A 25,838-nucleotide genomic window follows, 5' to 3' on the forward strand; every position below is an offset into this window, starting at 1 on the left:
TCTCCAAATGTGCCTGCACAAGACTGTCACCCCTGTCACCCGGCATTCACATTGCCGTAACCTCCTCAAGCTTGTCGGGGTGTGACACGTGGGCATGAACCTTGTGACAATGGGCATTGTCACAAAGAAACTGGTTGCATTCAGAAATGCATTTTTGCTCATGCCAGGTTACCGACATCGGTTACCGATTACTGGGGACGGTTAACGGATAACGGTTCGCCCGGTAATCCTACCGACCGGTTACCCATCTCGTTAACTGGACCCGTTAGGTCGGAACCAGGCCGGAACCGGCCTGGAGTATGCCATTGGGTACCGTCAATGAGCCATGAGCTTGCCATGCCCGGCCAGTGGACCCTCGGGTCCATGCATCAATGGCACTGGATCTTCACAACGGCACGCCATGGACTTTACGGGTGGGTTGCTATGTGCTTTTGCCTGGTTCATGGTTGGGTGCCCACCCATCTCCTTTGACAATTGAGACTGCTGCTGCTGGCTGTAGGCACGGACACCTCAGGACTGCAACAGCAACACAAGCCCCAGCCAGGAACCTCCATCATCGAAATCTCATCTGATCGCAGCGATGATGATGATGGTGGTGGGTTGGTGTTGCTCAGTGCAGCATCGCCTCACCATGCCTTGTACCTGCTGTTGCCAGGTGTTCCATCCAATCATAACACCTATAATCACTGGCTACTGCCCAATGCTCTGTCAACTCCTCAAAATATAAACACAATCCCTTGCATCCCTGGTTCCCCTTCCTCCTCATCCAGGCAGCTCGGTGAATCTGCTTGATCCAGGGGGAGTACCACCGAGCGCCCCGATACGGATTCATCCCTGTGTACTTGGTGGTGCACCCATCCATCTCCGCTGATGGCTCCAGTCACCCAACAGCCCTGGTTTGCCCAGAGGGTTGCAAAAAGGGTCTAATCCCCCAATCCTGGGGGTTGGTAGTGGTCAGCCATCCTCCCATCCTGGCTGGGTGACTGACTCCCATCTTAAGGGCCGGTGCTAATCCCATCCCTCGAGACAGGTTTCCCATCGTGCCAGCCAGGGTTCCATCCCCAATCCCTTCGGCCAGGGTTTCCAATCCCCTCCTACAGCTGTGTTCCCCCAATCCTCATCCTGCCAGCCAGGGTCCCTTCCCCATCCCTTCGACCAGGGCCATCCCCATCCTGCAGCTGTGTTCACAACCGAAAGCTGTCAGCCAGGGTCCCATCCCCATCCCTTGCCAGCTACAAACCTACTCCTTACGTTTACACAGGTGCTGTGATATCGGCTTTCTCTTTAGGCGTAAATCAGGGGAATGACCAGGGTTTTCTATTTCCGCGAGGTATTTTTCTCTTGCTCTATGGCTTATTCCCTCTAGCGTCAAATTCCGAAGCAGACTGAAGCGACAAACGCTCTTTGAAGCGGATCTCGGCCGAGGGAGAACTCGCAGCACAGAGGTTTATGTATAGGTTTATGAGTGTCGAGGAGGCAGAGCAGTGTCTTGAAGCTGTTTCAAGCAGCAGCCGGACCCCATGACCAATGAATGTCGAGCGCTGGACCAGATCACCTAGCAGCAAATCAGAAAGTGAGTTCCTGTCAAAGTTTGTGTTGGTTTCATGTCAGGGTTACAAATAGGCTGGTTGGGTGCTCACCAAGAATTGCATGGTTTTGCGACATTGTGTTAATTGTGTGCTTCAGTATAGCAACCTGTCCATTTTTACTCCACTAAGCCTATATGTCTATAACTAACTGACTGACACATGTCCCGCTGCTGTTGCAGTCAACCACCTTGGACGTGGTGAAGCAGTGGGCGACAGATGTGGGCGGTGGAGATTGCAACAGCCATGATGACAGCAAAGGCCTCAAAGCGCAGCCGTTCTGCACCTGATGTCGTCTTGACTGAAGCGGATCATGGAAACAAAGGCAAAGGGGAAGGGGGGCAAGAAACGACGGTGGTAATGGATGCACGTTTATTTTGGGATGAATGCACATGCAATGTGATGGACAGCTGCATTGTCTTCTTTTGTGCAGGTGCCTTTTCTTAGGGCTGAAGGCACGTTCGTATCACATAGTGGACAGGGTCTTGAGACGGCTTGGCTTATAAGCAAATCCGTATCAAGACACTGTTCATCATGTGATAAGAACACGCCTTCCTAGTTAGGATTGGAGGCGCGTCCATATGGCGCGATGGACATTATGAAAAAGCTTAATTTTGCGCTAAAAGGGGCCTTCAGATCACGTGATGTACATGTTTCATTTTATCGAGACTGCTTCATTTTGGGCTGAAAGGGGCCTTCATATCACGTGATGTACGCGGTTCTTTTTATGGAGACTGCTTCATTTCACGGATGGCCACAACAACAAATTATTATGCTGTGGTTAGTATGGCAGAACAAACAAGGGTGTTCTGTCAAAACGCCCATGGTTTGGAACGCGGGATAATGAAGAAGGACGGCGTGCACCAGTGGTTCACCCCCAGCATAGGTGGTTAGCTGCACAGTCGGGCACCAATATTCCACGTTAAATACGCCAAAGTGCACAGCCCGATAAGCTTATGATAAGCCAGGCGTTCCGATTGGAATGCTTTTGAGTCGACTTGGACAACTGCACAAGATTTGCTCCTATGTACTACCACATTTTGTCCCATGCGCAGAGTTGCGTGGAGTTGTGCCACAACGAAACAATGAAGACTGGAAATCTTCTCAGGATTGTGCATAGTGGCTTCGGGATGCGGTACGGCATGATGTGACCGGCCGTCTTCCCGGCCAGCATGTGATTACACCGCCAGTAGGGACTGCAGGATACACACAAACGTTCTGGCCTTGTTCACAGTGTCCCAAACTCTGCCTTGGAAAGCGAACACTTTGTTTAGCGCAAACTACAAAGGACTGTTCACGAATGACTGGCCCTATTTACCTTTTGCCAGCAGGAAGCGATTTGCTTGCTGATGAAGTATTTTGGAAATCTGTTAGCATGGTTTTGTAGGCAAATAGGGCCGGTCATCAGTGAACAGATGTTTGTCAAACAGCTCGACGATCTTTCATTATCTCCTCTGTTAAGGCATATGTTGGCGCATACGTTGGTGCCGTGGATGTGTGTGGGCCGGACAAGGTAAGAATGTTGTTCTGACTGTGGAACTGGCGGAGTGCACCAACGGTTCACTTCTCTCCTCATTTACACCAAGTCGCTTTCCATGCCATGTAATTAAAATAGGATATCCTGCAATGGTTGACGAGTCGAAATGCATGGGCCGGGTGAAGTCCAAGACCCACGTCGAGAGCAAGCATTGGCTGCACCTATTGCACTGGCGCTGCAATATGGCGCTGCAATATGGCGGCCTGCGTCTGTTCATCCAAAGCAATACATAGGAATGGTACATGCCAGATTTCATCTTGGACCTGGTGCACGAGCTTTTTGCACCGGGCTGCATCGACCTGGATCCGTGTTCTTGTGCTGCTGCAAACACGCGGGTGCATGCCACTTCCATATACGATGAGGCGACGGATGGACTGGCAGAGGGCAATGAATGGTGATGAAATGTGATTCTCAACCTGCTATTGGTGTACGGAAAGGACACAGCCTCCAAGGGCTATTTTTTGCGAGATGTGTGTGGGAGTATCAGGCGGGGAATGTGAGGCAGGCCGTGGTGCTATTGAAGGCAGGTTTAGGCTACAGCTGGTTCAATGATGTGCTGAACTGGCTAGTCTTTTCTCTGGGAGCGCCTTTCGTTTGTCCAGCAGGTGGGCACTAGTGATGAGCTTCAATGGGGAGCCCGTGCACAGAATCCACACGGCAGTGTCATTGCCTATATGGGCCACTCGGGGAACGACTTGGTCATGGATGTGGTCATGCGGGGGGTTTCCTGTCATAGATCTGGTCATGTTGCCTCATGACCACTCATGAGGCCTCATGACCGGTCATGTTACCGGTCATGAGGCAGAGTCATGGTCATGACAGTTGTCATGCTCCTTGTGCAGCATGACTGATCATGAATCACCACTCATATGTGTAAATTCAGTCATGTTCCCAATGGTCATATGCTGGCTATGTGTTCATGTTTTGTTCCTTTCTAAAAAATGCCCTGCCGTTTAAAGGTTCGTCACCTTGTTTAGTCGCATTGGGAGCATGCCAGGCATGAACTCGTGGGCACATGGCAGGCCTGTCCCCCCCACGGTAGGGGGTGAGGAGGGCAGTAACACTGCATGAATTAAATGAGTCAAGCCCTGGTTTGTTGTGTTGTTTGCAATGAGTGCCAGCCATTTGTGTGAAGCAAAAGTGCATGGATGACACTGATGTTAGACTAAACCCTAAAACCCTAAAACCCTAAACCCCTAAACCCCAGTCTAGATTCAGTGCTGCCAACTCATAGAACTTCCTTGTGTTTGTGTTTGGTTTGCTATGGGACGCGACTTATAAGCAGAGGTCTAACAATTGAATGCATGGCGGCCTGGTGAGATGGCTGATGTTGGTGCATGCACTGATGATGGCCAGGCTTTTGGCAGACAGCAGTGGAGCAGCCTGCAGGGGCCGCTTTTGGTGAGATGTGCTCATGTGTGTCAAGTGGGTAATGTGAGGCCCGATGTGGTGCTGGTGAACATGGGCATGGGCTATACCTGGACAGCTGATTATGGTGCTGTTGGGCAGGGGTGCCTTGCTTTGTGAAGACATCTCTCGGTGTTTGGTTTACCATATTGCTGACCCATGAGTTGAAGTGTGTGAGCAAAATCGACCATGACAACGTGCATGTTTGGCACTGGCTTTGGCCACCATTTAAACATTTTCATCAGACGCTGTGAGATGCACCATAAGTAACAGCACACCAAGTAAGCAACTATGGACAACTACACGATCCATCCTTGGTCTGTTGCAGTCCTGTCAGTATTCCCAATTCTGCACCTGCAGCCTCATTTTACAGCAGAACACCCAATTCTAATCCTCCAACTGTGTTCCCAATCCTATGGCAGCGAGCTCATCCTAAACTTGCGAAAGCCTGCAATCCCCATCGTGCCAGCCAGGGTCCCATCCACATCCTTGGCCAGGGTTCCCAATCCCATCCTTGGTCAAGGTTTCAATCCCCATCCCTCTGACAGGGTTCCCATCCCCATCCTCACCCCAATAGCAATCCCCATCCTAAAAGTAGTGTAGCACCCATAATCCCTAATCCTTGCCTTGGGCCCCACATCCCATCCTGACGTCGTCACCCTTTTCCCCATCCCACCTGACCAGTACCTGCGCCCAATCCCCAATCTTTGCAACCCTCTGAAACGTGTAATGCCTCGAGGTGGCCTAGCCTCTAAAGATTGTTCCTGGACATTCGTTTGTCCGTAAAAAGTGGATAAACGACTCGGCCACTCAATAAAAGAGATTGAGGGAGAGAATGACTGGACGATTTTCGCCATATATGGAATAGGGTTGATGCCTCTCATTTCACATGGGGGCGCAGCTGCTGGGCTAATCCGCCTTTCAGCATGATACTTAAGGTGCTCCTGCATAGGGTTGGCACTCATCTAAAGTCGTTTTTCTAATCTAATTATTTCTCTTGAGAATCTCATTGAGAATTTAGAAGGTCTTTTTTGGCACTTGAGGAGACGGTTGGGTCGTTATCTAATGTACGGCACTATAATTCTTTATAAATCTTTAGAAGCCATATATTTCCTTACTAGACACTCAGAACAAAATTGAATACCGAAAATGGCAGACACTAGCACTGCCCCAAACCAGGGGCAGAGCCAGGAGCTGACCCGCGAGCAGCGTGAGACGGTTAAGCAGTTGGCGGCAGAGGTGTATGCGGGCAATGGTGAGGGCAGCACTGAGGAGCAGAGGGAGCGCAATAAGGCGGCAAAGAAGGGGGTCTTGTTGAAGGAGTTTGGAAACCTCCTGCTGGCCGGGGTACCGGATGAGTGCCGTGATTTCATGCCAACGCTGACTGCGCGCAAGGAGGTCGAGCAGACGGTTGGCAAGTCGAAGGTGAAGAAGGTTGAGCTGGCCGGGCTGCCGTTGCGCCTGAAGTTTTGGACGGTGCATATGGCGGATTCGTATCCGGCCCTGGCTTTCGTGGCCAACCGCGTCCTCCGCATGCACGCAACCACCTGCGCATCAGAGCGCAACTGGTCGCTGTGGGGCAACCTGTTCCACAAGGCCCGCAACCGCCTGGGGCAGATGCGTGCGATGAAGCTCATCTTCATCCGCCAGAACGACAGCTACGCGGCCAAGCGCAACGCCCTGTCGGATGAGGAGGTGGTGATGCAGCTGCTGGCCGGGGAGGAGGAGGAGTGAAGTAGCTAGGGATTCAAGTTGTTCGGTCGGCATTGGTAGCAGTCTATGTCTGCTGAACTTGGCCAGCATGGGATCTTGATGGCATACCATGTCGGCTTTTGTGCATTGCCAGGGCTTAGGAATGATGATCTGGGCCCTGATTCGTTGAAACTTTAACCCTTAGGATATGGAGTTTAAGAAGCATCAAAGGGATAAGCGCCTGTGGCGTGTACTCGACCGTCCAGTGCACCCTCGCATGCTGTGACCCATGGGTCAATACTGCGGCGGAGTATAATTGCTTGTTTCTGTCGTGCAATTGTGCTTCGCAACGTCCCAAAACTTAATTATTATAACAAATATACCATACAGAATCATCCTACAAAGTTTCAGAGCCAGTCATGCATTTCCCAGAAAGCTGCCAAAACTTGAGATTAGAATATAACCCATTCTATTGAGATCTAATGAGATCTCAATAGATTGAGATGAGAAGACTTTTTTTTCTAAACTTAGGGGTTACCCTACTCCTGCATGCCGAGGCTTGCAAGGCCCACACTGGCCGACCAGGGATTGGTGGGCCAGGTCACCACTGACGGCGCATGGTTTGAACCCGTTGTTCATGGAGTCATGATGTTGGGCCAGGCTGTGGACCTGTTCCTGCCAGGCCCCAACGGCAACACGGACCCAAAAGGTGCAGCGGCATGGGCAACCCTTGCGCTCCTCATTGATTTCTCTGGCCCCAGCAAAACACGCATCCGTGTCCCTGTTGATCCGGTCACCTGCCATCCATAGATCTAGCCGCATGTGCAGAAGCCTTGTTGGGGCACCTGGGGGACTGCATCACCACAGACCTCCAAGCCCTTGCTGTGCAACTGGTGCAGGAGCCACCAGAATCACTGGCAGCCAGGACCACCAAGGAGTATGCTGCCATGTGGCGCCAGTTTCACAGCTGGTTGGAGGCACACATTTTTCCAGGAGACATCTACTCCACCCCAGGGGAGCTGGTAGCCCTCTACCTGCTAGTGGAGGGCCCTGAGGCGCGTCTAGACTACCTGATGATGGTGGCAGCGGTGGCTATCATGTTTGCCGGCTTCTTCCGGTTCAACAATCCTGCTGAACTTTACGTGCATGAGGACTTGCTGTTGATTTCTGCATCCCACATGGAAATCTTCATTCCCCACTCGAAGATAGACCAGCTTATGCGGGGCCACTGGGTAGTCACTCCGGGGGCCCATGCTGCCCGATAGGTCTTAGTGAGCGCTTGCTGGAGCTAGGCGACTACTGCAGACGGCCAGTAACGAAGGCGTGGGACCGCTCCTCTGACCAGTCCAATGGATGCAGTGCAGTGGGTACCTCTCAGGTCCCCTGACTGGTACACGGGAAGCACCAGTGCACTCCTTGTCGTACGCGGCCTTCCGCACACGACTGCTAAAAATGGTACCCCTGGCAGGCATCACGTGAAACATCATGGCTCACTCCATGCGTATAGGCGGGAGCAGCATGGCAGCGGACCGTGGAGTGCCAGCGGAAATGTGCAAGGCACACGGCTGTTGGCGCACGGACACTATGGTACAACACTACATGTGGCGCGACATTGCGGCCAAACTTGAAGTCTCCCGCCGCCTAGGCCTCGCCGGTGAGTGGGTACCTCTTTGTTCTGCAGTGCAAGGGCCCTTGGCAGCTGTTCTCCCCGCTTCCTGTCTCTACAACCCTTTGCACGGTCAGCCAGCATGTTCGAGTCGGCAGAGCCATGAGAATACGGTTAAGGGAGACAGAAGCACAGAATTGTTGACTTAGATATGATGGAGTGAAGTGATTGGAGTCTCTAAGTTTGGTTCTGTGCGACTGTCGTACAACCGTATTGGAATGGCGAGTATTACTTGCTTCAGCTCCTTCATTACAGGCATTCTGCCTTTCACTCAGTCGAGCTTCAGCTTGTAGCTGACAGTTTCCCGCCCACCTTCCCCCCATGGACTCGTGGTCGCTACTTCTTCCTCCATCCCCCCTTTCTTTTCCCTTCTCCACCGGTCAGTCACAGACACCTCCGCACCGGGCTCGGCTAGCGGCGGACTGGTGGAAAACGCTCACTGAGGGGTGGCTAGACAGCAGGCGGGTCGGGAGTTGAGGAGGAATTGGTTGCGGTTGGGTCTTTCAGCCTAGTAGTGTGGCCTTGAGAGTCCTGGTGGGAGGTGTTCACTGTAGGGGTGTTCTTGCTCGGGCTTCAGGATGTGTGAAACAGGGGGGTGTATCTTCGCCCGTGGCAGCTACCCTGCGAAACCCTGCCTTCCCCGGTATTTCGGGGCACCCTCCTCCAGTCACCCTAGTCAACTTCTCAGTGGATCGCTCAGGTTCCGCACCCACCACCAGCATCCAACGGAATCTGCCGGGTCGACAGCGGTGCAACTCCATTCCTGATCGGCTCGCAGGTTAACTTTATCCCAGGTCACCACCGTCCATCAACTAAGGGCGCAATGCCTTCCACCATCGGAAGGACTTTGACCCTAACGGGTACTGATCCCGGGATCTCCCGGGGGCAATGGTCGCGCCTTACCAGTGGTGCCAAACCCTCTATATGTTCGGGTCGCCGTTGCGTGAGTTTGTTGTGGTGGTCGTTGGGCGTCCTCTGGTTTCGCGTTTTGCGTCGTCTGTCGTGCACGTGTTGCCCCCTGGGGGAAAAGGGTTGTCGGCTGCCGTAGTCACGTGGCCGTGGTTGGCTGGGGTTGTGTTCTACTGAAGTGTAAGGGCCCTTGGCAGCTGGTCTCCCCGTTTTCCGTCTCTACCATTCTTTGCACGGTCAGCCAGCACGTTTGAGTTGCCAGGGCCATGAGAATATGGTTTAGGGAGGCAGGAGCACAGAATCCATATCTCAGCAACTAGCCATAATCTCACGCTCCCAACAATGTCGTGGGTCTCCCCAGGAATTGATTCCAGGACCTTTAAATGTATAAGACAGTAATGTCGACCAGACCAGACCGTAGCAATATAGTCATGGCCAGCGGCCAGTGGGAAGAGAGCACAATGCGCCATGCCATTCTCCATGCCATGCCTCCACAGTAAGCCATCACCATCGAGTTCGCGATGTATCAGCCCAACTTAACGACCCCACAGCTCATGCTTATGCTGTGGGAGAAGGAGAACAACCTCAAGACCCAAGCAAGCAAGACCAGCCTGGTGGGAGCTGTCGGCCCTGGCTGTGCCGCCAGTAGAGTCGGCAGCTGCAGGTGACGTGGGGGCCGGCGACACCTTGCCGCTACTGCGGACAGCCTGGTCACTACATCTGCGAGTGCCCCGTTAAGCAGGCGGACGTCACTGCAGCAACGCATTCGAGCAGCTGCACACAACTGGCAACATCAGTTGAGGTCTGGTCTGGATTGACACTACTGAAATCAGCGGTATAAGGTCCTGGGATCGATTCCTGGGGAGACTCCTGAATTTGTCGGAAGCACGCGATTATAGTTAGATGCAGAGATGCGGAATTGAGGTCAGAGATAATTTGCCGAATTCTCCAACTCTTCGGATATTCGGGTAAATGACAGAGGTGGGATCACTGAAGGCTGGATCCACCACCTTGGATTTACATTTCGTATGGTGTAGTACAGTGTGGTAGTGGTGGGATTGACAATGTGATAAAGCGACCCAGAAGCCTCCCACTCTGTAACATTACATCACATTACATTACAGTCGAGGCAGCCGCAACCACCACTGTGATGGAAGCGGCAGGGGCACTGGCAGCGGCAATGGCGGTAACAGCTGGGGCGACGGAGCATGCGAACCGAGCATGCGAACCCAGCCGTGCTCGATGCGGCAACAGCTGCCGCAACAGTGGTGACATTGCAGGCGGCAACAATGGCAGCGGCTCAGGCAGCAGCAGAAGCAGCTCATGCCAGAGCCGTGCCACAGTGCTGGTCATCAACGGCAGTGACAGCAGCTCACGAGTCATCCTCGACTCAGGTTCACGGGTGACCGCTCCCTGCTGCACAACCATGTCCCCGCCGGCACGCCATGGCTGATCGAGTGGGGCAACAACCAGCCGGCCGATGTCATGGGAACAGGGAAGCTGCACCTGCATACACGCAATAGACACAATGTCTGGCTGCACAATGTGCTGCACGTCCCCAGCTCGGGCCTCACCCTGACATCTGTCGACCTTCTCATGACATGTGGCTGCTCAATCACATTCAGCACAGACAAGACGGGCTGCTGGTTCTCACACATCGGCCTCCTGCACAACAGACCGTCTATCACCACATGGAGTGAGTGTGGGCACTATGCATGGACGTGGACCTGCAGGCGCCGACCGACGTCACCGTCAATGCCCTCGGCACCATGGGCGACAGAGCCGGGGGGCCAGGCTGCAAGTAGCAGCGCTGGAGGAAGTGCCACCGCTGTCCCCAGCACCCGCGGCGGCAGCACCGCCGGCGGCCACACCGATGGAGGCCAGCCGGACGGTAACAGCAACGGCAAAGGGCAACCAGGCAACGGCGGCCCCAGGGCCACCGAATGCTCAGTTGTCGAACTCACGGCAGCACAGCGCCTGCACCACCAGTACAGTCACCCTGATTACCGCGTGCTGGAGCAGCTGATCAGCAAGCAGCTGGTGCAGGGACCACAGGTCACTCCAGCAGCACTGTGCCAGGCAGTGGAGGCTGTCTGCAGGGCCTGTGACACCGTGAAGGCCACCGCAACCATCCACCCCAGCTGCCGCAACCGGCCACAGCACACACTGGAGGTCGTACACTCTGACCTGTGTGTGCCCATGCCGACCACATGTAAGAGGGATCAGCTCCCCTGGCATCTCCCAACTGAGTACTCTTGCCTGGTCTTACATTGGTGCGAATTGCTAGGAGGTGGGAACTCCCCGAATCGAATCCGGTTGGGAACAGATCGCACACCAGGCATGATGCAGCATACTCTTACCCCAAAGGTGGATGCCCGGGCGGGCGAGAAGTCTACCAGCTGAGTAAAATCAAAGTCCTCCATCTCGGACGGGGACTGACGAAATGTCACAATAACAAACAAATACACAATCCTACGGGATCTCAAACAACCTAAATCCTACGGGATATGCCTGGGGGCGCCCGAGGATGTTCGCTCGAGGGGGGAGGGAATGTAAGAGGGATCACCTCCATGGGCATCTCCCAACTGAGTACTCTTTGCCTGGTCCTACACCACGGGCCGAGGGGGCACACACTACTCGCTGATGCTGCTGGACAGTGCCACCGGTCTGTCCGCCATCCGCATGCTGGCCAACAAGAGCCAAGTGGGCGAAGTGCTGCAGGGCATGGTGACGCAGCTGGAGGCCCACCCAAACCATGCACGGGTGCACACGCTGCACAGCGACAACGATGGTGAGTACGTCATCGAGCAACTGGAGCAATGGCTGCACCAGCATGGCACTGCACACACCCACTCGGCACCGTACACCAGAGCAGAACGGAGCAGTGGAGCGACTCAACCACACACTCCTCGACCGTGTGTGGGCTATGCTGTACAATGCCGTGCTCTCGGACAGCTACTTGCTGGCGGCTGTGCTCTACACCAACCTCCTGCACAATGTGGCCCCCTCTCAGGGCCAGGAGGCCACGCCATGGGCAGCTTATCACGGCGTCCCCCCCGACGTCAGCCACCTCCACACCTTCGGCTGCCTGGCCTACATCCGCATCCCAGCCAGCCAGCAGGACAAACTCGGTCCTCGCACAAAGGCGGGAACCTACCGCTGACCGGAGCACGGCACGGCCACCCACCGCATCCTCGTCGAGGGCAAGGTGACTGTGAGCAGCGATGTCACCTTCAATGACGACCGCCACGGCTTGGTTCACAACGGGTGGGCACCCCCTTCGGCACTAGCCCCGCCCACCCTGGCGGCAGTGACCCCAACGGTGGCTCTACACCGCCCGCCATGCTGCCGACCCCAGTGGCCACCCCACCCCTGGCGACCCCAACACCACCTCTGCCCCAACACCCGCAGTCAACGGCAGTCCCTGCACACACCGCTGGCCCCGGTCAGTGATGGCCCCCCCCGACAGCAGCTGCTGCTGACAGCACTAAGTGCTCGATGGCAGTGGAGGCAGTGGAGGCAACAGTGCGGCTCACACTGCCAACGACATGCTGGTGATGGCGGACAACCTGCATGTGGTCGTGGCCGCCAAGGCAGCCATCGCCAATTGCTTCTCAGTGCGTGACCCTGGCGAGGCACACTACTACCTCGGCATGAAGATCGTCCAGGATGGCCCCAACCGCTGCATCGTGCTCACGCAGCAGCGCTATGTGAAGCAGCTGCTGCAGTGCCACAGCCTGGAGAACGCCAAGCCGCGCGCCACCCCGCTGCCTCAGGGCACACGTGCTCTGCCAGCCAGTGACGCCCAGCCGACAGTGATTGATGCCAGCGGCTACCGTGTGCTGATGGGCGAGCTGAACTACCTTGCCACCAGCACACGCCTGGACATCACACACACTCTGAGCATGCTCGCGTGACACATGCCCGCCCCCACCAAGGCCCACATGGGGTTCATGCTGGGCGTGCTGTGCTACCTATCTGGCACCCACGCACTTGGGCTGCGGTACTGTGGTGACAGCAGCGGCAACACCAGCAACTCCGGCGGGTACAGCGACACGGACTGGGCTGGCGACCCAGCCACCCGCCAGTCCACCACAGGCTACACATTCTTGCTCGGCAGTGCAGCGGTCAGCTGGAGCAGCCAGTTGCAGCGCACCGTGGCTGCCTCGTCCGTGGAGGCCGAGTACCAGGCCGCCGCAGCAGCCGTGCATGAGGTACTATGTGGCTGCATAAGCTGGCGGGCGACCTGGACCTGTCACCTGGCGCCGTCAACATCCAGCTGGATTCACAAGGCACGCTCAGCCTCGGCAGCAACCCCATCATGTCGGTGCACTCCAAGCACATTGACGTGCACCACCACATCATGCGCGAAATGGCCGTGCACGGTGAGGTTAAGCTCAGCTATTGCACCAACAACAACATGGTGGCTGACATTCTCACCAAGGCACTGGGCGAAATCAAGTTCGTACGCTGCTGCACGGTGCTGGGCGTCACTTAGATCGCCAGAGCACCGTGCGAGGGGGGAGTGGAAAAAATCTTAGGGCTTAGAGGAAGTGTGTCGAGCTAGGAGGGCTCCAAGGGCGCGTGGGCAGGCGCCCGAATGGGCAGCTCAGTGCCCAAAGGGGCACCGTAGGCAGTGCATACGGTGCTGTGCAGTGCTGTTTTCCGTGTGTGTTTGGACTGGGGCACCAGACCGCAAAGCCAACAGGCTGAAGGCTGGCAAGCTGCGATTGTGTCTGCTGAGCATTGAGCAGCCGGCCTGGACCGCGGACTTGGCGGCCGAGCGAGCTCGTCAGTGCTGGCAGTTTGCAGTCAGGCCCCTGGTGCAACTCGAGGGGGCATGCTGGTATGAAGGGTGTGTGCCGTGTCGCCCCGTGGCCTGTGAAAGGCCCCACGTCAGGCTGTTGAGTGGCGGCTGTCAAGGTGCTAGAGTACTGACAGGCCGCCCCTCAGGACAGGCTACCCAAGGTTCCGGATGTAGAAGACTTTCGACTGTTTGGCTGCGTGGCGTATGTGCACATGCCAGACCCAGAGTAAAGGAAGCTGGAGCCGGTTAGCAAGAAGGTGTTCATAGGCTACGAACCGTATTCGAAGGCGCGGCGTGTGCTGCTTCCGGATGGTCGGCCCTATGGCATAAAACGGGGGGTAACCCCCCCTTAAGCGCAACCCAGGGTGTAGGGGTAGGGGTTACCCATGTGACTATGTACGGAGGTGGGTAACCTAACCCCGGGGTAGGGGTAACCCCTTACCGATGGGTAACAAAGGAGTCGGGGTAATATAGTACTTATGGGTAACAGACAGGGTAACCTATGTTTACATTCACCTGCGCCTGCCTACACACGCAAACATACATGTCTTCACCAATCACTTGTGAATGCCCAATTATCAACATTGCCGCACCAAAACATGCCTTGATTTGAAACTTAAACCTAAGGATAAGGCACACAGCTGCAGCCTAGATGCAAGGAGGCGGACGAACACGCGTACGTAGGCAGAGCAAATTGGGGACCACGACAAGCCGCCAGCGAAGCCAATAAATATTCCTATCAAAAGATCCAGGCACTTACCGCCGCTCCGGACCTAAGACCAGGTCGGCCAGTAGCTTAAGTGCCCCGTCCCGACCTGCTAATTCCAGCTCTACGCCCGACCTATGCAACACTATCCAGAGTCTGCTCGTTTTCAGAGCAGGCTCTCCTAAGAGCGTCGAGGGTCTTGGGCGGGTCTGTGCGCGAAGATATCTTGATGGCTTTGACATCCCCGGCCGCTCTGCCACGCTTAACTTGCATTTAAGATTGCATCAATCCCTATTGATTCGCCGTTGCCAGAACACCCACATGTATTGTATACAATCCTGAGTTGAGGGAACCGCATGCCGAAAATTTGGTCAACGGGTCGACTTACGGCCGATTAACGGTAGAGATCTATACCTCTCAATCCTGCTTGTGATACTTCGAGTTCCAGATTGGTTACAGTTTACGAATGCCCGACAAAGATGACATACCTTCCGGTGTGAGCAGGCACATCGCACAAGCGTGGGCGTCATTATAGGGTTGCTACTGTATTGCGTATTAATACGCCTGGAATACGCGCGTATTATTACACCGAATACGCCGAGAAGTTTGATGTTTTAAAGCCGGCATAATGCTGGGGTGTTCCTGGCGGTGTTCCTATTACGGAGTAGAGGGTAGGACAAACTGTCGGGCAGAGCAATTCTTTTGTCAGGAATAAAATCCAGGCTAATTCTGCGACAGAGCTCCTCCCTAATTCCAGCCCGGATCCTACCCTCCTTACGGAGGCCCCTCACGGGATCGGAATCTCGGAATTTGACCTCATGAATTCCCAAGGAATTCCGGGCCAAATCCCATCGGGATTTGAGGATTTGAACCCCCCAAAACAATTATCATCATGCAACATGGCCATGCAAAGAATTCCATGCGCAGCCGTTACAATATATTGCATATCTTCTAGCGGCATGTTATGCTCGTTCCAGTCAGTCCTCGCGCCGCATGTCTTCAACTAGACTTTTAGTATTAGAGTTATTTTCCAAAGCCGGCGCTTGCCGCAAAGAGCGATGGCAGACAGCGGCGACGGACGGGCTCCGAAAGGCTCAGTCAGGTACCCTTGATGAACTGAACCGGCACGTGCAACAATTAGGCAAGAAAACGAATACGAACTGTACGTTTTCTTCATATGGGATAACCATCTCACTCGTAAGGGTCGCGGACAGCATCCCCGGGATTGAGAGGCAGCTAGGCGTCAAATTCCGGGATTCCGACCCCGTGAGGCCTGTGCGTAATAAATAACCGGTTCCTGTCGTACAGGCCACCAAAGTATCATGGAAACCGTGTTCTCAAGCGAAAACCTGTGTAAGCCACCACTGTGAATATGGCTACATTGTCCTGATATGATCTCTACTTGATCACAAGCAAGGTGACCCGAGCTCGCCCCCGGGGAGCAGGCCTTGTCCTTTGTGGTGGGGGTCTAAGGGGGTTATCTATTTCGTGATTAGGGAGTTTCGTGATTAGGGAGGCTGAGTTTCCGTTTAATTCTTTTTAGGATCTGGTCAGGATACCAGGTGGGGGAATGGGGAGGAAGGTTAGGGAAGCATTGATGTTGCGGTGATGCGTGTCCGTTGTCGCGGTGTTGGCTGCTGGGGGGGGGCCGGTTACGGTCGGCCAAAGTTGTACCACGCGACAGAGTATACACGGAACAATTCTTTACATTCGTGGTCGATTATGTCATTACCATCGATAGTTATTGTTCTTGTCATAAGTTCTGCGTGGCGGAAGAGGTCCATGGTGGAGTCAACAGTTGGTCGCGCCGCGTCCGAGCAGTGCCAAACTATTCAAATAATACGCTTTCTTGATCACCATTAAAATGCGTATGCTATTTGCAAGAATAACTGCAGGGTGAATACGCCGTAAGAAATGTAATACGCCTCGATTTTGAACTGACGTATTGATACGCCATACGCCGGGCGTAAACATTTTGGGGTCTCTAATACGCCGTACGGTCAAAACTAATACGGTAGCAACCCTGCGTCATTATGGGTGTGGGCGTCTTCAACTATTTCAACCCTTTACTATGTTACTGATTCTGTAACGGCCCCACAGTGAGTACGGTACGCACAATATATCCATCCAAATCTTACTGCTTGACGAGCGGTGAAAGGTCCTGGTGGAAGGCATTGGAGACTTACTTGGTCTGCAGTCTGCCTACTAGATCCGAATAGCTGCCGAAGGAGTGTCACCCGTGCGTATGGTGTGAGTTTCCACAATGACGCATGGCCTGGCAGTTTAAGACGCGATTTATGATTTTCACTCGACATCATCGCTATGTAAGAGTAATCCATAAAACAGTGAGAGCCCTTAGATGGATGCTAGGTAAGAAGGTCGGCTTAGAGCGTTGGCCAAAGGCCTTGGTGAATCTGAAGGGACTTTACAGAAATCCCGAAACTACTACTTCGATACGCAAACCTTCGCTCCAGCTGTGGCAGCGCTGCCGGACTAGAAAATCGTCCAAGCCCAGATGCCCTGTTGTCCACGTGCCCACAACAAAATCACGCGCGGAGTTCACCACAAGTACAAGGAGTCCAACCCATAGGATCCCGAGCGGGAGCACTGTGTCGCTGTGTCAATCCACAACGACCTTGAGCAGTAGTTTCCTTATGGTAGAACTGCCAATTTGAACACGCAGCATACACCAGTTCACTGTAGCAGCCTTACCCCCTGCATTCAGGAATGGCTGTGCAACGTCATTTTCCATTCCGCTTACTCTATCCCGGAGCTCTGCTACCCCTCGCCGCCGCTATCTCCCTGGCAAACGTGGCCAGTTAGTCATCATCGTACATCTGCTCCAAGCGCCACGCGGCCTCCTTGCTTGGCCGATGTGGCGGGTGCAGGCCCAGCACATTTCGCTGCTGCCACCTCAAGGACCAGACCGCGTCCTCCACAGCCTCCACCCGATGCCGGTTTGCCAGCAGAGCTGGCCGTAGCAAACGCCGGCCGAAAAATATCTGCCAGGATCAAGAGGCCTTGGTTAAGAGGATGCAAGATCGGCAGCTTTATATTCCATGCAGTTGAGGAAGTTGAGGTTTTAGTCGCAGACCTTGGCAGTTACCAGTATCGGTGGCCTTGCCCTCTAGTATGACCATCCAATGTGCATTAGGTACGTGATTGGCCTTAAAAGTGTTCAGTATAGATGGGGAAACCCTTTCGAGGTTGAAGCTGCTCTCCTTTGAAGGCAGCCAAATCATGTTCTGACCACTGGAGATTACATTGGCCGTTTTTTATATTATGACATGTTCACATGTAGGCGATTTGCGCTGGTTGTAGTTGATTTAAGTGAATTGGACCCCAAAGCAAAATTGGGGTCAGCGGGATCCCCTTCAGGTTGTTTTGGCCTTTTCCTTCCTTAGGTGATGAATTCGTCTTAATACCTAAACTATAATGAAGCGGTACTAATATTTTCTTCTGCAGCTGATAATTACGTACCGTAGTCGCAACGGGTTACGGGCACATTAACTCGGACAGGCCCTGCCGGAACGTGCTGTGTACGTATTAGACCCCATTGCTTTGTGTGTACCAAATTTGTGTCAGGTTGTTCAGCCAAAAAGGACAATTTCTGCAAAGCAGCTGCAAACGTTTTTGTAATGGCTACACATAATTGTCAACATCTACCTCGGGCCAAATGGCTTCGACCTAAAAACAGTCATAGAATTCACATGGGGGGAACTCACTGTAGGAATCGCCGCCAAAAAAATCACCGCCTGAATACTCTCAGGCAATCCCTTCTTTTATCTTCTTTATCGAAGGTCCTCTCCAGCACCTTCGAACATGACTATCCTTAACCGTACTTGATTTTGGCATCAAAACGTCAAGAAACATGTGCGATTATTAAAATCCACAACGTTAACGATAAGAACGAAGGGTTTGCCGCGAAACCCTGCCTGCGTGCCGTATGGGCTGGTAAGTTAAATCCTTCCTTGGTAGGCCGATTTTCACGGAATTAGTAGTCCTGGTCTTAGTCTGCCGCGCGGCCGGAAAAAAATAGATGGAACTTGAGTAGCGCAGACGTATGGTTCATTCACCCATTGACGTTCAATATTAGGCAACCCATCCACCGCGACACTCGCACCTCTGCTGCAATGACCAGCGGCAACAGCCACCGGAAGCGCTGGCTGGGCTTGGAGGTCATCCTGGGGTTGTACTTGTACGCTTGCCGCCGTGCAAGGACCAGGTCAACCACCTCGCTCACCATCCCCACCAGCCATTCGGTATCGTCGGGCAGCATTCGATGCCCGTTGTCCTTATTAATGGGGCAGGTCTCTGAATTCTCCACGAGAACGGCGGGCAACGGGGACCGTAGGAAGGGCAACGGACCCCGAGGGATCACGCCACGGAGAAGCCGGATCCGGCCGTCCACAAACGAGTCTGGCGACAGTGTAGAGCAGGCAGCGAGGACATATGGATGTGGGCACTAGGAATGAACAGGTAGGGTGTTGGTATCATTGCATATGCGAACTGAGCTCTCTCTATTCCATGGCTTAGTGAGAGCGACGTACCATACGATGTTCCTGGTGGCACTTGCATCAGAGCTGAATGTGTAAGCGCCAGAATTGTCCGGCACCAAATCTGGCGACCAAACGTGTGTGTGACTGCAGCGATGATCTGCGAAATGTTTACGTGGAGAGGCCGGGTGGAGAGGCAATGCCGTAAACCCTTAGAATGTACTTCCTCACCCGTGTTCGCAAAGGTGTCGACAGGTCGCCACAAATGCGGCTTCTTTGCCCTCTCTCTTCACCCCACCGCTTCCCCTCAGCGGCAATGCAAGACAACTGTCCTCGTTCCATTCATAAGTCATTCCACGTAAGCCCAATGCCACGCCCCTGTTGACCCGCCCATCCACCTTAGCCCACATCGACATCCCCTCTTGTTTTCCCTCCGTCGCATCCCCTCCGCCCTAGCCCATCATTTTCTTCGCCTTCATCGCATCAACGTTCGCCACTCTCACCGCCTTGTCCAGAGGGTCCACCCGGTACAAGTCCAGCCTGTCGACATACAATACCACATCAATGGAGACCCCTCGGATGTCCTCAGCAATCTTGGACAGGGCCTAGGAACGGGTTGGCAACAGATGGGCTAGTAACCTCATCCGCGATCTCCATTCATTTTCCATCCTGGCCCGAGCGCCCCTCAGTATCCCGCTAAGAAGCGTTTGCCCACATAGCTTCTTACAGGCGGAAGTTCCCAGCCTCCCAAGCAGAGGAATAGACGGCGGCGGCGGCGGAAAATGTAATCCAAACTCTTAAGAATACGTGACATCAAACGATCGGGCTTATGAAATCCTAGCCGAATATTTGCGAACCCATAACAGTACTTCCACCATACATCTCACCCCCCAGTTGACCGTATCTCCTGCCTCCGGATCCTCCAGCCCACACGTGTCGATGAGCTTGATGCGTAGCCCATCGATCTATATTTTGCAACGTGATTGTAGGATTAAGCCCGCCATCGAATTAGTTTCCAAACGAAACGTGCGATGCTATGCCTGCTGATGCCAAGAAAAACGCCTGGGGTAGCTCCATCTCGTCCTTTGAGCATACACCATGGCCAACGAAGCTATGGTTTGCTTGTGTCTATTCGCTTTGCATGCCAAACAGTGACAGTTGCACGGGAAACTTAGGGTTGGTCGCCACATTACGTGCTACTGTCGAACTGGATTGCCGAACCCTGGGCTACCCACCTCTGGATCTCCGACACTTATGTGCCGTACAATGGTCATTGTAGCCTCTGCATCGGCCTGCAGATGCAGGACGAGTGGAAACAATAAATGGTTTTTGACTCGCCAATGACTATTGGCATCGTCATAATAGTCGGTACACTTCTCCTAGCTTGTAAGTCGGCGTTCTGTTCCAAAGTGAAGATTAAGTTTAGTTAACATACGGTGCTAGGGTTTGGCACTACTGGTAACGCGCGACCATTGCCCCCGTGACATCCCGGGATCGAGACCTGCCAGGGTCGAAAATCCTCCCGATGGTGGGAGATATTGCGCCCCTAGTTGATGGACGGTGGTGACCTGGGATAAAGTTAACCTGCGAGCCGACCAGGAATGGAGTTATGCCGCTGTCGACCCGGCAGATTCCGTTGGATGCTAGTGGTGGGTGCGGAACCTGAGCGATCCACTGAGAAGTTGAATAGGGTGACTGGATGAGGGTGCCCCAAATTACCAAGGAAGGCAGGGTTTTGCAGGGTAGCTGGCACGGGTGGAGATATACCCCCCTGTTTCACACATCATACGGTGCCGGTTCCCATGGTATCTTCAGCTAATATTCAGAACAATCCGAGTTGTCTTGGATTTGCGTGAGGTACTACGCCCATTAATATCCCCTAAAATGGGAAGCAACTAAGTTGCTACTAAATAGGCCATGCATGCTGATGATGCACATTGGTTTGCTCCGTGAGCAAATTTCCTAAAGTTCCATCTGGCCAGCAGGAATCTTTTGGATAAATCCAGTACGGCTATACTAGTAAAACTTCACGACGATACGCGTTAGCGAAATATCTGCGCTATTACTCCTGCCCAAAGGTTAGCTTCCAAGTAATATGAAACCCATTTGAACTCCTGGTTCCTCATGCCTCTGCAGCACACACCCAGCCGGTTGTTGGCATCGCTTCCTATCCTAACTTTTGGGACGAGGCATCAGTCGTGTTTACAACCTGTCTGTGGCCGGGACTGTTGGAAACCAGTCTTATCATAGCTGCTGTTTGTCCACAGCAGCATGGAAGGCTCCCTGAACGACTGCTGACATCAAGTAAAGCTTTATGTCAGCAATAACCTTTCATGGTGAAAGCCGACACATGACCTTGACAAAAAAACCGCTGCTTCATTTCCCTCACAATGAACTTTTGTGCCACGCGTGTCTTTCCACTATACTGGATTCGATGCATCCATCCACGAGAAGGGACGCCCGGGGACAATTGGCATGCAGATCGATTTGGGGCAGAGACAGCGACCTCAGCCCTTTGGACATCCCGCATGTTCAAGCTCAACCGGCATGAATGGATGTGGAGTGACGATTCGCCGATAAAGCCAACACTAACCGCACTACTTACCGCGCAGAGTCCGTCACTGGTCCTCCCGCTGTATAGAGTTCCGTAGCATTAACCCATACAATTTGCGCACTATGCTGCTGGGAAAGTACCATTTCCGCACGTATATTCCACCAAGCGCTTCTGCACATTCACGTGCATCAGACAGTGTCCAGATGATGTATGCAGAACAGAGTCTTTCTAGTAAAGTCACAAGGTCTTGTGCCAGTGCTCACATGCTTTATAGATGTCCATAAGAAGTGTCTGGCAAGGTACGGCTGAGCATTTCCGGCGGATAACTTGTGCCACCCGTATGAAGCGCTAGAGACAATAAATTCGTGTGCCTGGCAGATTGGCGTAAACCTGCGGTAACGTAGCAAACCTGGCCCACTACAAATAGGAAGTCACACCTCGGGGGACCAACTACGCTACAGACGACAATTTCAAACCCCAGCTTGCAAACCACACCCTTGCAGCTGCTGACGTTTTTGTCCATGTGCAAAGAATTCGTAATGGAGGAAAAGGGTATCCTTTGGAGAGTGTATGTTTGCTGCGGAAAGAAGTGCCTCTTAAGGGGGCAATGCAACATGTGATTTCTATCAGCACATGTTCGCTGCCGTACACCATGCCCATACACCCCATTTCCTCGTCTCGAGCCTACACCGTGGCCCAAACCTGACGGCACTTCAGGGAGGCGGTGATATAAGGATCGAGACCTGCCAGGGTCGAAAATCCTCCCGATGGTGGGAGATATTGCGCCCCTAGTTGATGGACGGTGGTGACCTGGGATAAAGTTAACCTGCGACCCGACCAGGAATGGAGTTGTGCCGCTGTCGACCCGGCAGATTCCGTTGGATGCTAGTGGTGGGTGCGGAACCTGAGCGATCCACTGACTAGGGTGACTGGATGAGGGTGCCCCGAAATACCAGGGAAGGCAGGGTTTCGCAGGATAGCTGCCACGGGTGGTGATATACCCCCCTGTTTCACACATCATATAACAAAGGACGATCTTGACCGTTTGCTAGGGGGGGGGCGAGGGAACTCGGCCCCTGCAATATCACGAGAATCGGTGTCGACTCTTGAACCATTTTAAAAGTTTGTAACATCAACATGGTAACGCGCTGTCATCTCCGTGCCCCGTTCAGTGATATCACTAGAACATGCCTCACATTTAGGTGAGATGGAGTTGCTACGGCCGAGAGCTAGACAACATTTGAACCACCTTGCAAGACGTTGGCTAGGGGCCTCCATAGTCAGGTACCAACCGCGAATCTTTCAGCTCCAAGCACACACACTTGTTCGTGACGTTTGGGACATACTTGGTTGTTCAGTAAAGGAACAGGATTTGGCAGGACATCGCTGTTAGGCTGTAGGAATCACAATATGAAATCAACGGCGCGTGTTATCCTGAGTAAACAACGCGATTAACGTGTATACCCTAATTCGTCTGTAACAAAAGTCTTCCTTAAGGATACCAGTTCACAATAATGGCCGTCTGCGCCTCTTTAGCTACTTGCACACCCTCTCCCCCGGGTTTTCTTATGATAGGTGTCGAAAGAGCTTCGCCTCTTCCGAACGCGTAGAATAGGGCATACCTGCATGTGTACCTTGCTGATAGGCTGCACGCAACTGCCGATGATCTTTTGGCAGAAGGTATACCAGCACTCCTCAGCTTCTCTTTCATATGTCTGGTCGCATACGGAAGCCTACTGATCCTATGCAAACAGGCAACCCCCTCGAGTTAAGCAAGAGGTTTGGTCTGAGGCATCTTGCTTGGCGCTGGGTTGACTGCCTTCAACTTCAGGGCAACGTCTTCTGCGAAAGAGCCAGCTTTAAGATGTAATCTGGTATCCTATTGATGGTAATGACAAAAAATTTAATAGCTCTCCAGGAAAGAGGTTTTGGGTTTCTATTGGCCTTTGCACCTCCCGCCACCGGAAACCACAGAGTACACTACATTACCAAAATCTCGAGTCCCCCCAGTCCAATTCCGAGATTCAAGTGCTTTTAGGTCGGTCAAGCCCCTTCTACGATCCCACCTTCTCCGAATTATATAGCACCTACGTGGTGAATTTGTCGGTGGGTGTTCCCCTTACAGCACCGGGTGCTGTTCAAGCGACCCGTTGGAATGTTCCAACTATGGCATGCCACCAGCTAACACAATCTCTGACCCAAACAGAGTAAAGATGGATTCGTTTCAGCGAGCATTAGCAAGCCGCCCGCCAAATCCCACCTGCAACTTGAAGGCCTGCACACGCACTACAGGCTCCCCAAGGAGCGAGTTCACCAGGCTGCTCTTGCCTACACCTGACTTCCCTGCATGCACACACAGCAACACAACAAACACGCCGATGTGTGTGGATGACGCCAAAGACTTGGTAGGAGGATGAATCAACCAAAAACCTGTTTTATACCTATGAAAAGCCGACGGTTTACCATCCTAGTACCACGCATCCGACTTTCACTTTCATCTTTACCTGTGTTGCAAATCGTGAGGAAAGCTTAAGAGCATGCCCCCCACAACTGCTCACCTAGCAATAAAACTGTAAGCTGTTTGTGCCCAGCCTTGTGCACGTCCTTCAGTAGCTCTGTAACGTCTGACTTCTCCTGGAGGAGAAGAGCAAGAGAGGGAACATGCGATGATATAATAAAACCCTAAGCACGGAAGATGCGTGCTTTGGCTTCTAATGTATACACATCAAGCAGGAGATGCAACCCCCAGCAACGAAGTGATCTCATGCTGTAAATTGGAAAGACAGTACACGCGAACATGCGAAACATGCAATCCCAGCATACGCCATCCCGTGCAGACGCGTGGGTAAGATGCGTCCACAGGCGGCTCCTAAAGTATGCGCATACCGGCAGAAGTGTAAGTCCCGTCCACGGCTGAACGTCATCTGCAACCCCGGCGTCCAACTCTGCTCCTTCCGCCTGTTGTGCACCTTTCCGAGGTATATAACATTCATGCGCGATAGCAGCGAAAGAGCAGTGAATTGGCTCACGCAGTCGACAGGAGCTACGAGGACATCAACACAGCTTGGGAACACAATGCCGCACCATATCTAAAAGCGGTATGCGTCCCTGTCGTGCAGGTTCAAGGGCGGCTAGAAGCATAACTTGCTCGCACAGGCCAAACATGAAACTTCATAGTATCACTATGCCAAACATGAAGCTTTGTAGTAACGAATCTTAAATTTATCCACAGCGAGCTTGAACACGTACGTCGCAAGGATTCGGGCAATATGACCACACACTGCCTACCATCGTCCTGCTGCCCATCTCCTTCTATGTCCTCGCCATCAGCATATGCATAGCTGTAATCCTCACGCCTAGGCCCGGCCATCTTGCCAAAAACACGAAGATTAAGTAGCACTAAGTAAGCTCCGTGACCAACTGGTTGAGCCGGAAATTGAATAGATGAAACGGGAACAGGTCAGCCTTCCCTAATATACGCCCAAGTTCCACCACAAGGGCCCTACACGTCCTATTGCATAAGATATGTAGACTTATGACCACCGTTGGAATAAAGTATCGTTACAAAACGTGAATGTAACAGTAGAATCGCTTTGCATTTACAAAGATTTCGCGTCCATGGCGTCCAAGAATTGCAATTATCAAGCTGTTTCCAATCAGCGGCGCCGCCAGTTGGGCATATGTCACTGGCGATGGACTAGCGGTGGATAGGCGATGGACAGGCGTTCGACTGTCAGTCGACCAGTTTCCTATCAGCAGTACCATGCCCCGAAACCTATATATGGCGCCACCCTTTTATGCTTATTGGAGTGCATTTGTAAGATAGACCAGCTCTAAAGGCCTGCTGAACATTATCTACGTTGTAAAATACCGAGTTACTTGCAACTTTACGTTCAGAGGTTACCTGAATTGCGTCGCCAATTTTGCGAGTTGTAACAAACGGCCAAGCCCAATCGCTTTTGATGATCACATATTTGACAATTAGTGCGCGCTTTGAACTCTGAACGCAATTTTTGCCGCACCGCTCCCGTTTATTTTAAAGATGAACAAGGACAACGCCGCTCGTGTTGCTCGCCCGAGCACGACCGCTAGCATAGCAAACATGTAAACCATTGTAGTAGAGCTGAAGCCTCCGTCGAAACAGCAAGTCGGCCGCACTTCCGGCGGCTTGGGCCGCGCCGCGTCGGCCCGCACGCTCAAGCACTGCCATTGAGAATTGAACATATCCTCAAGGTATATATAATTTCGTCCATAACGGCCGCTAGGGCAAGCGCCATCGAGGCTTGCGCGGTATCCATCGTATTTGCACCAGGCAGGGCCGCCAAAAACCCTTCAGATATATACTGTGACTCTCAAAGGGGATACACTGGGTTTACATGCTACGTTACGTTAAGACATTTTGGGAAAACTGGTCGGCCGACCGCGGTTCGGACATGGTAATAGCCAGTTTGCTGTTGAGGCTTGCATTGTCGGGCCCA

General features: G+C 53.1%; 4 protein-coding genes across 4 annotated transcripts; 3 read left to right on the forward strand and 1 right to left on the reverse strand.

The window, feature by feature from the left end:
* Positions 1-325: 325 nt before the first annotated feature.
* On the forward strand, positions 326-1,876 carry VOLCADRAFT_99512 (uncharacterized protein; the record flags this gene model as incomplete). Its single annotated transcript, XM_002958223.1, has 4 exons — positions 326-413; positions 500-595; positions 1,179-1,261; positions 1,769-1,876. The coding sequence occupies 4 exons, from the start codon at positions 326-328 to the stop codon at positions 1,874-1,876; spliced, it is 375 nt and encodes a 124-aa protein (XP_002958269.1).
* Positions 1,877-5,679: 3,803 nt separating this feature from the next.
* VOLCADRAFT_108050 (uncharacterized protein) lies at positions 5,680-6,572 on the forward strand (the record flags this gene model as incomplete). Its single annotated transcript, XM_002958224.1, has 1 exon — positions 5,680-6,572. The coding sequence occupies one exon, from the start codon at positions 5,680-5,682 to the stop codon at positions 6,262-6,264; it is 585 nt and encodes a 194-aa protein (XP_002958270.1). The 3' UTR covers positions 6,265-6,572.
* A 1,168-nt stretch (positions 6,573-7,740) lies between these two features.
* Positions 7,741-11,200, forward strand: VOLCADRAFT_99514 (uncharacterized protein; the record flags this gene model as incomplete). The annotated part of the gene is made up of 2 exons (XM_002958225.1): positions 7,741-7,876; positions 10,578-11,200. 2 exons carry the CDS (start codon positions 7,741-7,743, stop codon positions 11,198-11,200), a joined length of 759 nt encoding a protein of 252 aa, XP_002958271.1.
* Positions 11,201-16,724: 5,524 nt separating this feature from the next.
* VOLCADRAFT_121696 (uncharacterized protein) lies at positions 16,725-25,584 on the reverse strand (the record flags this gene model as incomplete). Its single annotated transcript, XM_002958243.1, has 11 exons — positions 16,725-17,312; positions 18,434-18,729; positions 18,861-18,966; positions 19,310-19,411; positions 19,694-19,771; positions 20,042-20,098; positions 23,621-23,703; positions 23,919-23,994; positions 24,247-24,329; positions 24,649-24,780; positions 25,383-25,584. 11 exons carry the CDS (start codon positions 25,582-25,584, stop codon positions 17,130-17,132), a joined length of 1,398 nt encoding a protein of 465 aa, XP_002958289.1. The 3' UTR covers positions 16,725-17,129.
* Between the last annotated feature and the right edge of the window lie 254 nt (positions 25,585-25,838).

Source organism: Volvox carteri (assembly GCF_000143455.1).
Source record: "Volvox carteri f. nagariensis unplaced genomic scaffold VOLCAscaffold_89, whole genome shotgun sequence".
Taxonomy (NCBI): domain Eukaryota; kingdom Viridiplantae; phylum Chlorophyta; class Chlorophyceae; order Chlamydomonadales; family Volvocaceae; genus Volvox; species Volvox carteri.